This window comes from Lineus longissimus, chromosome 4 (genome assembly GCF_910592395.1).
Source record: "Lineus longissimus chromosome 4, tnLinLong1.2, whole genome shotgun sequence".
Classification (NCBI taxonomy): Eukaryota; Metazoa; Nemertea; class Pilidiophora; order Heteronemertea; family Lineidae; genus Lineus; species Lineus longissimus.
This window is the reverse complement of record NC_088311.1, coordinates 4224797-4238288: the sequence shown is the minus strand read 5'-3', so window position 1 is coordinate 4238288 and position 13492 is coordinate 4224797. Positions and strand designations below refer to the sequence as shown.

Sequence of the window (13492 nt, the reverse complement as noted above, 5' to 3'; positions counted from 1 at the left end):
ATGTACATGTATATGAGTTCTCTGATCATTTGGTAAATAGAGGCCGGGTGGAACATTTTTGGTTGCAACCTATATTTCAGTGTCCCATGCATTAGGCAGCTAGAGAGAAGGGGGCGGAGAAAAACGTGTCATTTTGTCTTTCGGTGTTCCTATACAATCATGATTGACACTGAGGGGAAACACTCCAGAAACACACTAAGACGTTACACCGGGATATACATGTAGAGGCCCATAAGGTTTGATAAAAAATGCCAAGAACGTAATTTGGGGGGTTCCCGAAATTATAAAGTTCCGACACTGCGCGCCTACTAAGGGCATTGCACTGATAATATTCTGTAACTGTTAAAAAACCAAAACGCTTTATTTTACCAATGGCATCCCAGTTTGCCACTCGAGTTCTTTGCTTCACAAGACGAACAAAGCGGTCCATACTGGGCATGTTATTCAAGGCGCGAGATCCGGTGCTATACCGAAATCGAACACGAATATGATAACGTTTGAAGCCATTTTCGCATTAGGAAAACTGAATTGCAGACAACTGGAGGATTCGAAATAAAATGTTATATATATGCCAACCTTTTTCATGCGGTCCTGGAGGATGAAGTGGTGTGCATTTGTTTAGTATTTGAGAAGACCTTATTGTCTAGTAACCGTTAATGGTTTTCAGAGGGCAAAAAGTGTTAGTTATCAAATTTGCGCCCGTTAATACAGCTTCCCTGCAGACATGTTTAATGTGTCTGTCTATCTCTGTTGCGTGAATGGCCCTACGTTGCATGTTATACCTCATCTCAATTTCTGAATAAGCCATAGACCAAAATGGAAACGTTTTTATGTCAAGTCATTAATTCATACAGTTCATTTATATTGACCAACGCAGAACTTGACTTCCAAAGTTGCACTAATTGTATTTTTCGAACTAATGGTTACATTATAATACTCTATTGACCAATTTATCTCAAGCATGACCCGGGGTACTGTCGATTGCAAAAAATAACAATTTATGAAGTGAAGAGGTCCTTAACATGAATATTTAGTACACAAAGTCATATTATTTGTACTACGTGTCGAAAGTCATGCATTTATTAGCATCCTACAATGTAATTTGCAGTTTGCGAGACACCCATATCTCATGAAGCAGAATGACATTTTCTAGTGTCAAACACCAGCACTCTCATCCCACTAATCAATCAAGGAGAATGTTGATTGGTTGGTGTAACATTTAGAGTGTTTCTGTCCGTTTCAGGAGAAAAGAACTTCTCAAAATGTTTTTCAGCGTTTCCGAAACCAAGTTGGACTACTAAACGACATTAATTTCAATACACTTATCAAAATGGCCGATCCGATTCTGCCTTCAATGAGTTTTCCCCTTTTCTCCTTCATGTTTAAAGAATGATCTAAATGACCGTCTTTTAACGTACCTTTACTCGAATAGCATCCCGCGAAGTTACTATTTATAGCTCACAAGGTCATTTGCATAATATATTGATGACGTTTTAGTCACGTGACAGTCGGACATCGACACTTATTTCTACGCATTTGAGCTTATTTCAAAGTCAATTATCTTTGACCCTGCATTGTTTTTAGCATGAATGATACCATAGAGTCAGAGAGAGAAATATTCAGAACAATTATGTAGTATTTCCAACACTCGGACATGTGCCAGATTGAATCTAACTGCTCTAGTTAGAAAGCCTGAATCCATTACGAAACCGCATGTTTGTCCGACATTGCCTGTAATTCAGCGATGGGGAAATAGAGGGCAGCAGCTGCAGTGACGTCATCTTCGCGGAATGCTATTGCAGGTTATATTTATGATATGTCCCAAATTAGTTGGAAGCTAACCTTTATATAGCCGGATTCGATATTTTGTAAAACTAATAAGGAGGTGGTAAAACTTGACCTTATAGGTTTCATCACCTCCTGACTAATGTCCTTAATTCCCCTTGTTGTTTTTATCTCGTATTACTGTATTATAAGTCTTTATATCAGTATAAACAGGCTCATGGGCACTAGCACGATAAATAGATTGAATTTTGAATGTAAGCTTAATGAATGGATACTTTTGTGGTTTATCAAAACCCTTGAAGACAAGATGCAAACAACACAAAGTACAGTGTACATAACATGACAAGAGAAATTAAATTTATTTTACGATTACAAATTAAACCAATGTTTGCCGTGTCAAGGCAGAGAGAATCAGCGACAAGCATAACATATACCCAGGTGCACAGGATGCAGGTGCAGCAACGCGGGGCTTGATAACCGAGGTCTTTGGCACGAGGAGTAATTCTTCAGCTTCCTTGAGACAAACCAGGTAAGTAAGATGGTCAAAGTGGCAGTGATCCGAAAATTACGTCGATGGGGACTTTCTTTATTGTCAGCTACTTACCAATACCGAACTAACTTTAAAGATCATAAGATTATGAACTGACCAAGAGAAATGGGATGAAATCATCGACGAATATTGGTCCATACATTTCATTTCTATTTCGCTGTTATATTTGTTCCTCGTAATATCTTTTCAGCATGAAAATCGTCGCGATACTTCTTCTGGCCGCCTTGAGTGTGGCATCACCCTGCACGCACGAAGGTACGTATTTGCGCAGTTTTCCTTGATCCACCTGTACACAAACCTCAGCTAGGGAATTGAGCTATCAAAAAGAAAAAGGAGAGCAAGAAGCGATATAAGTCTCTACAGTGTCTATGAATAGTGACTCCGACGAGCTGGTCCCTGTCAAAACTTACATTCTTTGCCTACCATTGATATTTTCGACACCAGCCATCGATTAAAAATTGCGTATGCCCATCTACAATGAATGGAATATATTATGCTACCATCAACTGCTCAAAATAAGGATTATGTTTTCCTTGTGAATGCATCCTAAATACTTGGAGTACACGACGGGAGAGCATTCCATACGAATACATTTCTTTCTTCGCCACATCGTACAAGATGAGTTTTGTTGGGCCCATTCTCTTATTATTGTTTTTCTATTTTCAGATTTCCTTAACAAGCGGAAGGCCGTGTCGAAATTATTTGAAAATGCGATAGGTGAAAAGATCGACGCTGTAGCCAACGCCGAGGTGAAGGAGGCTTTATCCGGGTAAGTAATAATTTTTCGGTATGTCTTTAAAAGCTGGGCGTTCTCTACATCCTACTAAGTGATCAATCATCCCTCCAGGTCGATTTCTAATTCACAGTGGAAAAATGCAGAGCCTGATGCCCCATGAGAACATGCGTGCTCCAGGAGTGAATAACAAGTGATCTGTGCACAGCCTCCTTTGAATGTACAGTTTAAAATATTCGCTACCACCACACTGTATCGGAGTGTTGAATCAAATTGGTGTGGTCACATTGACGGTATGGAGTTAACACTCCCCTCTTTGGAGGCGAATGTACATACGTACATCAGTCTGAGTCAAAATACACCAAAGCATTTTTATTTCCTTTTCAGTATGAAAAAGCGATATGTTGCAGCATTTAACAATGCTCTACTTGACAACTACCGACAAGTACGACAGGTGATAAAGGTAATTGCGATTTCTCATTTGGGCACCCTGGATTTGGTAACATTGCAGCATGATGGACCAATGTGTAAAACGTTGTTATTGGCGCTTTTTTACTGGGCAGGAAAAGGTAAAATTAACACATTTTCCAACCCATTTCCAAGCTGTTTTCTTAGCGCAGTGCCGACCACTCTTGAAAAGGACTCGTCATCGCAAAGGAAAATAGCGAAAATGGTCCATTTGAAATAGTTTTATAGATCTTAATATCCCGTGCATATTTCTTCTTCAGTCTAATAACAACCGCAGATCTGTCTCCCAAGGTAAAACCCCCATTTTTCTCGCAAATATGTTCACCTGAGGTCATTGGGCATTTTGAGAAAAAGAATACCATTCTGGTTGTGAAGAGAGAAGCAAAGAAAAACAATTCTTTGCAGGAACATTGTTCATGCCATTTACATGTAGATAAAGATTATATTTACTTCTCTTGCTCGCATGACTTTAATTCTTTAATGTCAGATAATAACAGTGAAGACCGTTTAACGGTTAAACTTTAACGGTTAAACTATTAAAATGTTGTCATTTCTTGTGTTGTAGGTCGTGGTAATATTCTTTGTATAATTCATAAACTGAACAAAATATGAATTTTGCAGAAGTTCATATCGAAAATGTCAAAAGAGCATTTGATGACATGAAAGCGAAGGTTCATCTTCAGGTTGGTAGGATGCGTATTTTGATAATAGGAAATACGATCATCATCATTATCATCATCATCATCGTTACCATAATTATCAACATCATCAATACTCTGTACCGATCAGTATGTCTTGAATTATAAAAAATGTAAGTCACCCTCTTCGAAAATGAAAATGATGAAAAAAAGCAAACAAAAAACCCCAGAAAGCCAGACAATTTAAAACGCTATTCGGTTACTGTTTTAAGTCATAATGTTCGATAATTAAATCCATAAAAATGAACGTCTAACCATCGATTCATACAGTCGTTAATTATTATTTTGACAGGCAACGCGGGGCATCTGGGACAATGTGAAGGCGAAATTCAGCGATTTTGGTAGTTGGGCTAAGAGTTTCCTCGGCGATGTCTGGGTATTGATAAAACCAAGCTTGGTAGAACTCAAAGACATGGCTATTCAGGTTGGTCATATGATATTTAGGGGTTTACTTTTGAATCGCCAGTCGGCTTGACATATACATGTAACACGAATTTGACCGGTTAAGAGTATTAAGTGATGACATCAAACCACGTCAGTGATTTTATCAACCATTATGTCACCGGTCATCGCTTTCCCCGTGTCGCTTTCACTGAAATAATCTCAGGCTACCATAATGATTTACTGGTATTCGATTTTGATGTCAAACACCACCAGAATACACCATCTTGGATCAGAGTTTTTCGAAGAAGGCGTTGCCTTTCAAACAAAATATGTTAGTCTTGAGTAGAAAAGCGTCACAGTGTAGAATTTGACCCCATCATTTCAGCTAATTAAAGATGGTGCCTCAGAGCTTTCGGAGCACGCAAAGAACGAGGCAATGGAATTCTTCAAAAAACATGCAGACCAACTGAAAGACGATATGAAGGAGAAGATCAGTAACACGTTGGGCACAGGAGACACGTTGAAATAAAGTTGATGATGAAACTTTCATTTTTCTAAATTCAACAGTCAAATAAATTGATCTAGTGTAAAAGAAAAAACAACAACCCGTGTTTCTACTTTCATGCAAACTCCAAGCGATTCAATGTTATCATGAGACTCAACGCAGATTTATCGATGACATATTGTGACTGCCAATACAGGTTACCGAAATTTTTTTACACCGATCCTTACAAATGGATGTCTGTTTACACACATTCGATCAAACTGCCAAGGTGAGCCAGCGAAGAGATAACACGTTATTTATAGTAGGGTGACAAAAACTCATTACATGATAAGCCAAAATGAAATTTCCGCCTACCCATTAAACTGCGGCTTGACTTGGAAACGATCATAATTATCACCTTTTTTTCCGAGGACATAATGTGAACATTTTACAGGATACAGGTGTTTTATAATGAGCTTTATAAGTCTGATGACTCGATGACGTTTTCATTCTTTTCCTATCCATTTCGCGAGACGACCAAGGTATACGTTTCATTTTCCCCTTTCGGATAACGACGATTAATGACAAGCCGTGGGCTCCTCCCGACTGGACTGATGAATTGAGTTTTTTTGTTTGTGACTACATACCCAAAATGAATGAGACTAGTAAATAGATGACCTGTTGCGTTAATTTGTTGCCAGGTTGACAATTGATTCTGTCGCTTGGCCTCAGCGCACCAGGCGTTCGTCCTACCCGAACTACGCAAAGCCTTCTCCGCTTCGAAGGCACAGCCCCAGCCTGCTAAAACCACGCGCTTCCCTGCGAGATTTCGTGATATATTTTGGAGAACGAAGCAACAATCCAACCTTGTGTCAGGAATTGGCGAAGATCTGAAATGGCTGGGTACGAGGCTAGTCACAGTCCATTTATAAGATTGCAACAACCGGAAGCACTATGATACAGCAACAATGGAAAGGAAAATGTCTTAGTTGGACACCATTTCTATTAGTGACAGTAATATTTGTCCTAAATCGGTTATTTTCATACGATTTGACCTATGTAATCAGAACACTTCCCTGTTTAAGGACATCATTGTTTGTTCCATGGGGTGTCCTTAACAGACATTTGCTACAGTAGCTGGCGTTTTTTTCCTCACCTCACGCGTGAACTTTTTTATGTAACATTTTAGTATGAAGATCATAATCGTTCTCGCCGTCCTTGGGATGGCCTCGGCTAGCCTCCATTCCGGTGAGTAGAATCCTATCGACTAGTTACAATTGGGCGAGTTTACTCTGATTTCTTTAGGACAAGATGTGATTCGACCAAGTAATATCTATATAAGCCTCTAAGCAATCTAAGCGATCCTTGCTTCATCTTTACCTCGTGTACAGGCTTCAACAATGCTGTTGGGTAGACAGTTATACAAATACTATAAATACATACGCGTACGAAGATTGCGTAAAAGTTGTATGCATAACTATACTGCACTTCTATGCGGCATTCTGTATAACTGCAATTCTGTTTTACTGAGCCAACAGTAAATGCCGACGCTGTATCCCTTTAACATTCAAAATTGTTACATGACAGAAAGGTCGTCCATACCTTTAAGCGCAAATGGGCAAGTATGTGTTTGAATAATCATAATTGAGGATGTTTCGTTCCGTGTAGATTACCTAAGGAAGGTCAGGTCATTGACGAGTTCATTTGAGAATGCGATGGATAAGAAGATACGGGCTGTGGCACAGGGGAATACCGAGGTGGAGGAGGCACTATCAGGGTACGAACCGATATCTCGGTACAAAATGAGCCACACAGGCGGAGAGTCAATATCATTATACCTTGTTAAATATTTATATACGAGTGACGTGCAAGCAGTAGTCAAACAAAATTGAATTAGTGGTTCCAAAACAACCATAATATATATCAATGGTGTTTCTGATCAAATTTCTTAAGATTATCGTTCATCACTTACTTCTAGACGAATGACATAGGCTTGCGACGACGGGCAATCACTGAGCGCTTCAGTCTGGCTTGAAATTCTTTCAACCGAATTTTCAAGGAAAAAGTCACGTTAAGTTTTTGGTTTTATCTTTATTGACACATCAAGGTTGAAGAAGAGATATGTTGAGGCATTCAATGAGGCTCTCGTGGGCAACCACAGACTCGTTAGACAGGTAAATACATTGTGCGATCTTTTCCTCTCATAATGTTGGAAGGAACATGCTGGGTTTGGATCGTTTGCTGATGGTTCAGTAACTAATAACTGTGCATGATAAACGAAATGCATTCTAAGTACCAATCGCCGGTATCAAAACAACAATAATTCTATTTCGTCACTTGGCTCTCAACACAATATTTAAAGATTATGTCAATACTGTTAAACCATTTTACAACATTGCCTTTTCGCATACATACACCACACATCTATGCGTTTTTCCTCTTTTCAGGCACTCACCAGCAACAGATATGTCTCCCAAGGTATAGCCTAAACTCACTTACGTTACCATTTATATCATGCTCGGTTATTTCGCGAAAAAAAGACAAGAATGCACAAATCAAAAGACCGATGTTAATAATCATAATGTCACTTCAACACAGTTGCATGATGTTATGCATCAGGACATGTTAAATTAATTCGAGAACCATTTGACGTGTACGACGATGATACTTCTGCCCGTACTGTTATATTCCATGCCGATCTATCGGCGTTTCCTTAGCATTGTCACACACCGCTGATAAATCAGCATGTATCTATTCATTTTTTGTATGCATCCTTTCTTCCAGAAACCGTTAAGAGGTCCTACAACGACATGGAATCGAGGGTGCACTTCCAGGTTTGTTCGATCATTCGCTGTCCACTTTTTGAGATGGTAGATTACCCAGTCTTATCACCTCATGTGAATGGAGGGCCAGTGGTATTTAAAGAGATGAGACTGCAACCGATCAACTACAGTGCTTCCATGTGATAGACAGCTGTCGGTCATTAATACTTAACAAAACTCTTCATGTTCAGCAAATATGATGTTTTAGAACTGTAGTAATATTCTGATGAATCTGTCATCGCTGTGCGCGTGTTATGAGGAGGATAAAATCTCAGAAAATTGCCCTAGCAAATGTTGCTTGAAAAAGGATGATAAAAACAGTATTGAACAATATAATTGCAACTTTTTCACAGGCAACCCGAGGCATGAGCGATATCTGGGGCAACATCAAAGATAAGTTCAATGACTTCACTGATTGGGCCAGCGCAGTTCTCGGCGACATCTGGTCGCAGATTGAACCAAGTCTGATCGAGGTCAGAGATTTGGCTCAACAGGTATGTCTGTGGAGACAGCGAGATGACATCATATCAAGTCTCGGTTCATGCCAGTGTCAATGGTCATAGCTTGCCATCTATAATCATGGAGTTACTCGGTGCTAATCGGCCTGTGTTCATGGCATTGTCGCCAATGTACCACCGCATTAGATATACATGTAGTAACTAATGGTTGATGTAATTTTTTTACATTGGTTGAAAACCAATGTGGCCGGCAATTTGGTGTCTCTTGTTTGTGCAAAATTATCTCAAATTTCGCCAGCAACATCCACGTGATGGACCACTCGATAGCTTCGTGTAAGCAAGATAGAATTGTCGATAATGTTGGATTTTTGGGGGATTGAAACCAAACCAGTCCGAACTATTTCTAGGGGACAAAGTAGTTAATATAGATCACGTCGTCCAGTTATGATTCTAAGCCCTTTCCGCTGAAATCATTTTTTATACATGTCTGTCGTGGTACACATTCAATAAACTTGTTACAATGATACCATTTCGTTCACTTTAAGCTTATAAAAGACGGCGCCAGACAACTGTCGGAGAAGGCGAAACTTGAAGCCATTGCATTCTTCAAGCGTAATTCTGACAAGCTGACAGAATATTTGAAAGAAAAACTAACTGCGGCACTGAGCGGAGAGAAGCAAGCCACAGACATCACGCTCCAGGTTTGTAGTGCTTTCTGGCGATATGAAGCAGCTCCTTTCCTTAGATTACATGCGAGATCATCCCGATAATACGATTCAGTTTCGTATTCTGTACAACACACAATTTTCGCGAATTTTTGCATTATGAGGTTTCAAGCATATCCCACCAAGGCCAGCCAAATAGCCGAAACTCCCCCTTATATTACCAATGTTTAAAGATGCAAATATTGATAACATCCCCAGGAGAGAGACATTAAAGAAATCTGGGGCAATATCAAAGACAACTTCAATGACTTCGGCGACTGGACTAAGCAGTTCTTTGGCGATATCTGGGCTGATCTCAAACCTAACTTGATTGAAGTCAGAGACATGGCCGTACAGGTAAGTGAATATGTTCTGTGTGTTCCACCTTTTCACAATGAATTATTTGATTGAAAATTTGTTGAGAAACACCCGGAGAAAAACACGATGAGAATGCTATAACACGTCTGGGATACCTAATTGGGCGGAGGAGGGGAGGAGGGGGTTAAAAACGGTCCTGAGCATTAATTATTCTCATCCATTCTTATGTACGCCAGATAGTTTTGTGAACGTTGCAGTTTTCTCCTGACAAGACACTCTGTGTAATATGTCTCTTGACTGCTAGTTACAGAAAATAGAAACACTATCGCAAGTTTACCTTTTAGTGGGTTGGCCCACGCGCAAATTGCAATGCATAGTAGGCCAATATGTTGTGTGACCTCTTTTCCCTTCGGAACAGACTCAGCGGGTCTTAGCTGGTTTCATTCCTGTGTTTGAAAATAATTGACCACCACTTAAAAATGCTTTTGATTAACAGGAGTTAAACTTTGGTTTCTTTCTTAGCTGATCAAGGACAAGGGTAAATATCTGAGCGACGTTGCCAAGGAACAGGCGTTGAAATTCTTCCAAGCAAATGCTGACAAGCTTACCAAGGATTTGGAGGAAAAGATCACTGGTGTTCTCGGCACAGGAGAGACTCAACTCGAGGTGAGTTACAAATTAATTTACAAAGTCATACTTCATTCCAAATGCGATATTAAGCATCTTAACTTTTCGTATACATTTCAAAGGCATAGTTTCCTTCTTACAGAGAAGAGACATCTGGGGAAGTATCAAGGACAAATTCAATGACTTCGGCGACTGGGCCAAACAGTTCTTCATTGACATCTGGGAGGAGGTTGAACCAAGCCTGATCGAGGTTAGGGACATGGCCATGACGGTAGGTACTAACTGTTGCATCATAATGGTTGACAATGGCAGATCCTGTCGTTCTATTTGAAGACTCTGTTGCGGCTTACCGCCGAAACCCTACAGATTGCATTGGCGTCAGGAAGTTTTCAGCTAAACAATCAATCCCTCACAAAGCATGCAATTCAAGTTATTTCCCATTGCTACTTTTTGTTTCAAAATGGACATACACTGTTGATCAAAAGTCACAGGCACACCTCAATTTGTTGGCCAGCATACTTGTCCTAAGCAATGTTGAAAGTTGGACAAACATTCAACTTAGAGTATTCCATAAAATTATTGGTACATGTACAAGTTTACCGTTGTTGGTGACTGATTATTAAGAATCTATTATTCCCTTCTCAAAATATACTGATGATTTAAAGTTTTGTTCTTTCATCAGCTGATTAAGGACGGCGCCAGACAGCTAACCACTCACGCCAAGGACCAGGCCTTGAAATTCTTCCAGAAGAATGCTGACAAGCTGACCAAGGACTTGGAGGATAAGATTACTGACGCACTCGGCACGGGTAGGCAGCTCCTTCGCAAATGAAAACATGCAAAAACACACTTCTGCGCTATGAGATCCTGACTTAGATACTGAATGGTCTGAAACGCTAACGATACCCTTGTTAAGCGACAACTTATTTATAAACGTAGCCCATTACTGGCACATGTATATAAACTAGTTAGAGTTTTCACACCAAAATGTCGGTTCGGCCGTTCATGATCAAATCGCGGAATTAATTCTTATTCGTCTCTTCCAGGCGAAAAGGAGGTCGATCTACAGGTTTGTTCACGCTATTTGTTTACCCTTAACAAAGCATGATTGATATGTAGCTCTTAAACGGGCAAGGAACTGCAGTTCCTGCTTGAAGGTCACTTGGTTCATCAAAGAGTTGTAAATTTTCATCTCATTCGGTGCAATGATATAACAATTAACATCCACGCACTCTTAGGACTGATTCCAGTTGGTTTTCCGCTATGGTCGCGATCACCGCGGCGTTTATTTCGTTATATAGAATGACCTTGGTGTGGTTAATTGACGTCTTGTAATGATATTTCTATTCCACACTAACTGCAGCAGTGGGTATTTGAATCACCCACTTTCCGCTAGAGCCAACTGCACTTTGAGTTTTGTTGCGGTGTCGTCTGAAGCAGTAAACCGATTTGATAAAATCAGTCCTTGCCTTGAGCGAAGTCGATACCAGTTATTTCGCCTATCACTTCAAAATGTTGAGGAAAATTAATTCACAAAGCAATGATGAAAGTAAATAGGAAATTATTTGAGTGATGTCTGTTAGTTTCTCTTTTTCTTCAGGAAAGAGGTTTTAAGGAAATTTGGGGTAACATCAAGGACACATTTAATGATTTTGGTGATTATGTCAAACAGTTCTTCGGTGATATCTGGGCTGATGTACAACCTAACTTGATTGAGGTCAGGGACATGGCCACGCAGGTAGGTTGTCAGTTTACTTACAACTTTGCCTGTTCATGTTTTGTCAGGTAATGTTTTGCATCAGTCCTACGGTCTTACGTATAATTGAGGAAATTCATGTTGGGTCAGTTGCTTTGAACTTTACATTCAGTTGCAATAAAGCCTCATTTCGATAACACTTTCAACTTGCATTTCTCTATTTTAGCTGATCAAGGACAAGGGTAGATATCTGACCACGCACGCCAAGGAACAAGCCTTGAAGTTCTTCCAAACAAATGCTGACAAGCTGACCGAGGATTTGGAGGAGAAGATCACTAAGGTCCTCGGCGGCGAGGAACAAGGGGCATAATTTGTCCAATAGTTGTATAAATGAATTGATCATAATGTGCCAATACTTATGGAAATAAATTGCTCAAACTCAGGAAGGTTCTTAATTTGTCTTTCATTGAGTGACCCTCTTGCTTCCTCATTGAGGACCAAAATAGGAGACTGTCAGTGGTAACGTAGGCCTTTTGGTCGTCTTTCAGACAGGATCAGATTTATCATAAACATTTACACTACAAACACTTCTGCCCCGTCTAAGCTAATTCTTATTAAATCTAGACGTTAAAAGCATTAATCCGGTAATGGTAGCTTTTCGTAATAAGTACACGTTGGTTTATAACGGATCATTAAAGAAAGAAACCTTCTTTTGTTTGGTCCGCGGTGAATCTGGACTCAGCCTCGGCGAATTCCTGCCGCTTGCTAGTCTAGAAGACGGAGATGTAGATAACTGCTGGTTATGACTTTCGTCAAAACACCCGTACCCAAAAGCAGGCACGTTGCCAAACATTGAGTTCCCCTTGTGAGTCTCAAACACAGAATTTTGCGGCGGATACACAATTCGAGGTTTCACCTCCTCCGTGTGCACAATTTTTATGGTTGCAGCGGTAGGGGACCTGAATCTCAGAATCGATTTTGGAATTTTTTTTTCCTTGTTGCCTCCTGAATCACACGCATCGTAATCATCAAATAAAGTATCCTCATAGTTAAAAATCAGATTTGAATCATCTCTTGAGGTCTTTCGTCTTGGCCCTGAAGTTGTTTCATCCGCTCTGTCCACGAAGCCTTTATTTTCCGTTTTACTATTACCTAGTCCTGATTCTTCTTCGACCTTAGATAGTTTGCGATAGCGCCTTTCCCTTGGTGACGTGAAACTACTTGACCTCTCTCGAAACTTGACTGGTGACAAGTCGATATCCTCTCTTACCAGAGGTGGAAACCTAACAGTTAGATTGAGTATCTTATCCAGTCCATTTGGTGATACCTGTTTGGCTTTCGGGGCCGTGATCCAGGCAGGAGTAGCGGGTCCAGGGACGAATAAAGAATCCTTTGGACTTCCGAACACAGCACGCGTTGGACTCCCAGAGACTGTATGATTTGGACTACGATTTGGACTAGATTCAGTCGAACCATCTCTTGAACCGTTCCTCGACTCAGTCCTCGGACTATTTCTCAGACACACGCGGCTGTCACCGTAGATGTTCTCTGTTGACCCGTGTGAGCCTAACCGTACGACAGTAGACGATCTGTACTTCTGTATCCCAGCTGGAATGTTTATGCTGCCAATGGTAGCCCGACGCCGTAGTATTCTCTTCTTTGGTTGCCAAACCGGACTTTCTGTTCCAGCCCCACATTTCTTTCCGAGATCCGTAAGACTACTACTCCGAGAGTGCTTCTTTAATGCAGGCGCCACTGAAAGCTT

General features: G+C 40.3%; 2 protein-coding genes across 2 annotated transcripts; both read left to right on the top strand.

Annotated features, from left to right (window-relative positions):
* The first annotated feature begins 2218 nt into the window (after nt 1-2218).
* Nucleotides 2219-5223, top strand: LOC135486946 (uncharacterized). Its single transcript, XM_064770154.1, has 8 exons — nt 2219-2314; nt 2526-2590; nt 3002-3104; nt 3456-3531; nt 3797-3827; nt 4158-4219; nt 4527-4658; nt 5004-5223. The coding sequence occupies exons 2-8, from the start codon at nt 2527-2529 to the stop codon at nt 5145-5147; spliced, it is 612 nt and encodes a 203-aa protein (XP_064626224.1). The 5' UTR covers nt 2219-2314; nt 2526; the 3' UTR covers nt 5148-5223.
* A 382-nt stretch (nt 5224-5605) lies between these two features.
* Nucleotides 5606-12169, top strand: LOC135487122 (uncharacterized). Its single transcript, XM_064770514.1, has 15 exons — nt 5606-5644; nt 6292-6350; nt 6771-6879; nt 7210-7276; nt 7550-7580; nt 7887-7936; nt 8278-8418; nt 8928-9083; nt 9306-9443; nt 9927-10070; nt 10174-10302; nt 10714-10840; nt 11078-11100; nt 11632-11769; nt 11954-12169. Exons 2-15 carry the CDS (start codon nt 6293-6295, stop codon nt 12095-12097), a joined length of 1455 nt encoding a protein of 484 aa, XP_064626584.1. The 5' UTR covers nt 5606-5644; nt 6292; the 3' UTR covers nt 12098-12169.
* Nucleotides 12170-13492: the final 1323 nt, after the last annotated feature.

What these genes read in the sequence shown, in the direction of transcription:
- LOC135486946 (XM_064770154.1), top strand. Translation starts at nt 2,527, where the DNA reads ATGAAAATCGTCGCGATACTTCTTCTGGCCGCCTTGAGTGTGGCATCA. An exon ending in GTGAAGGAGGCTTTATCCGG is followed by an intron (nt 3,105 to 3,455) that starts GTAAGTAATAAT and finishes TTTCCTTTTCAG; the next exon opens with TATGAAAAAGCGATATGTTG. An exon ending in CCGCAGATCTGTCTCCCAAG is followed by an intron (nt 3,828 to 4,157) that starts GTAAAACCCCCA and finishes TGAATTTTGCAG; the next exon opens with AAGTTCATATCGAAAATGTC.
- LOC135487122 (XM_064770514.1), top strand. Translation starts at nt 6,293, where the DNA reads ATGAAGATCATAATCGTTCTCGCCGTCCTTGGGATGGCCTCGGCTAGC. An exon ending in CTCGGCTAGCCTCCATTCCG is followed by an intron (nt 6,351 to 6,770) that starts GTGAGTAGAATC and finishes CGTTCCGTGTAG; the next exon opens with ATTACCTAAGGAAGGTCAGG. An exon ending in TACTGACGCACTCGGCACGG is followed by an intron (nt 10,841 to 11,077) that starts GTAGGCAGCTCC and finishes CGTCTCTTCCAG; the next exon opens with GCGAAAAGGAGGTCGATCTA.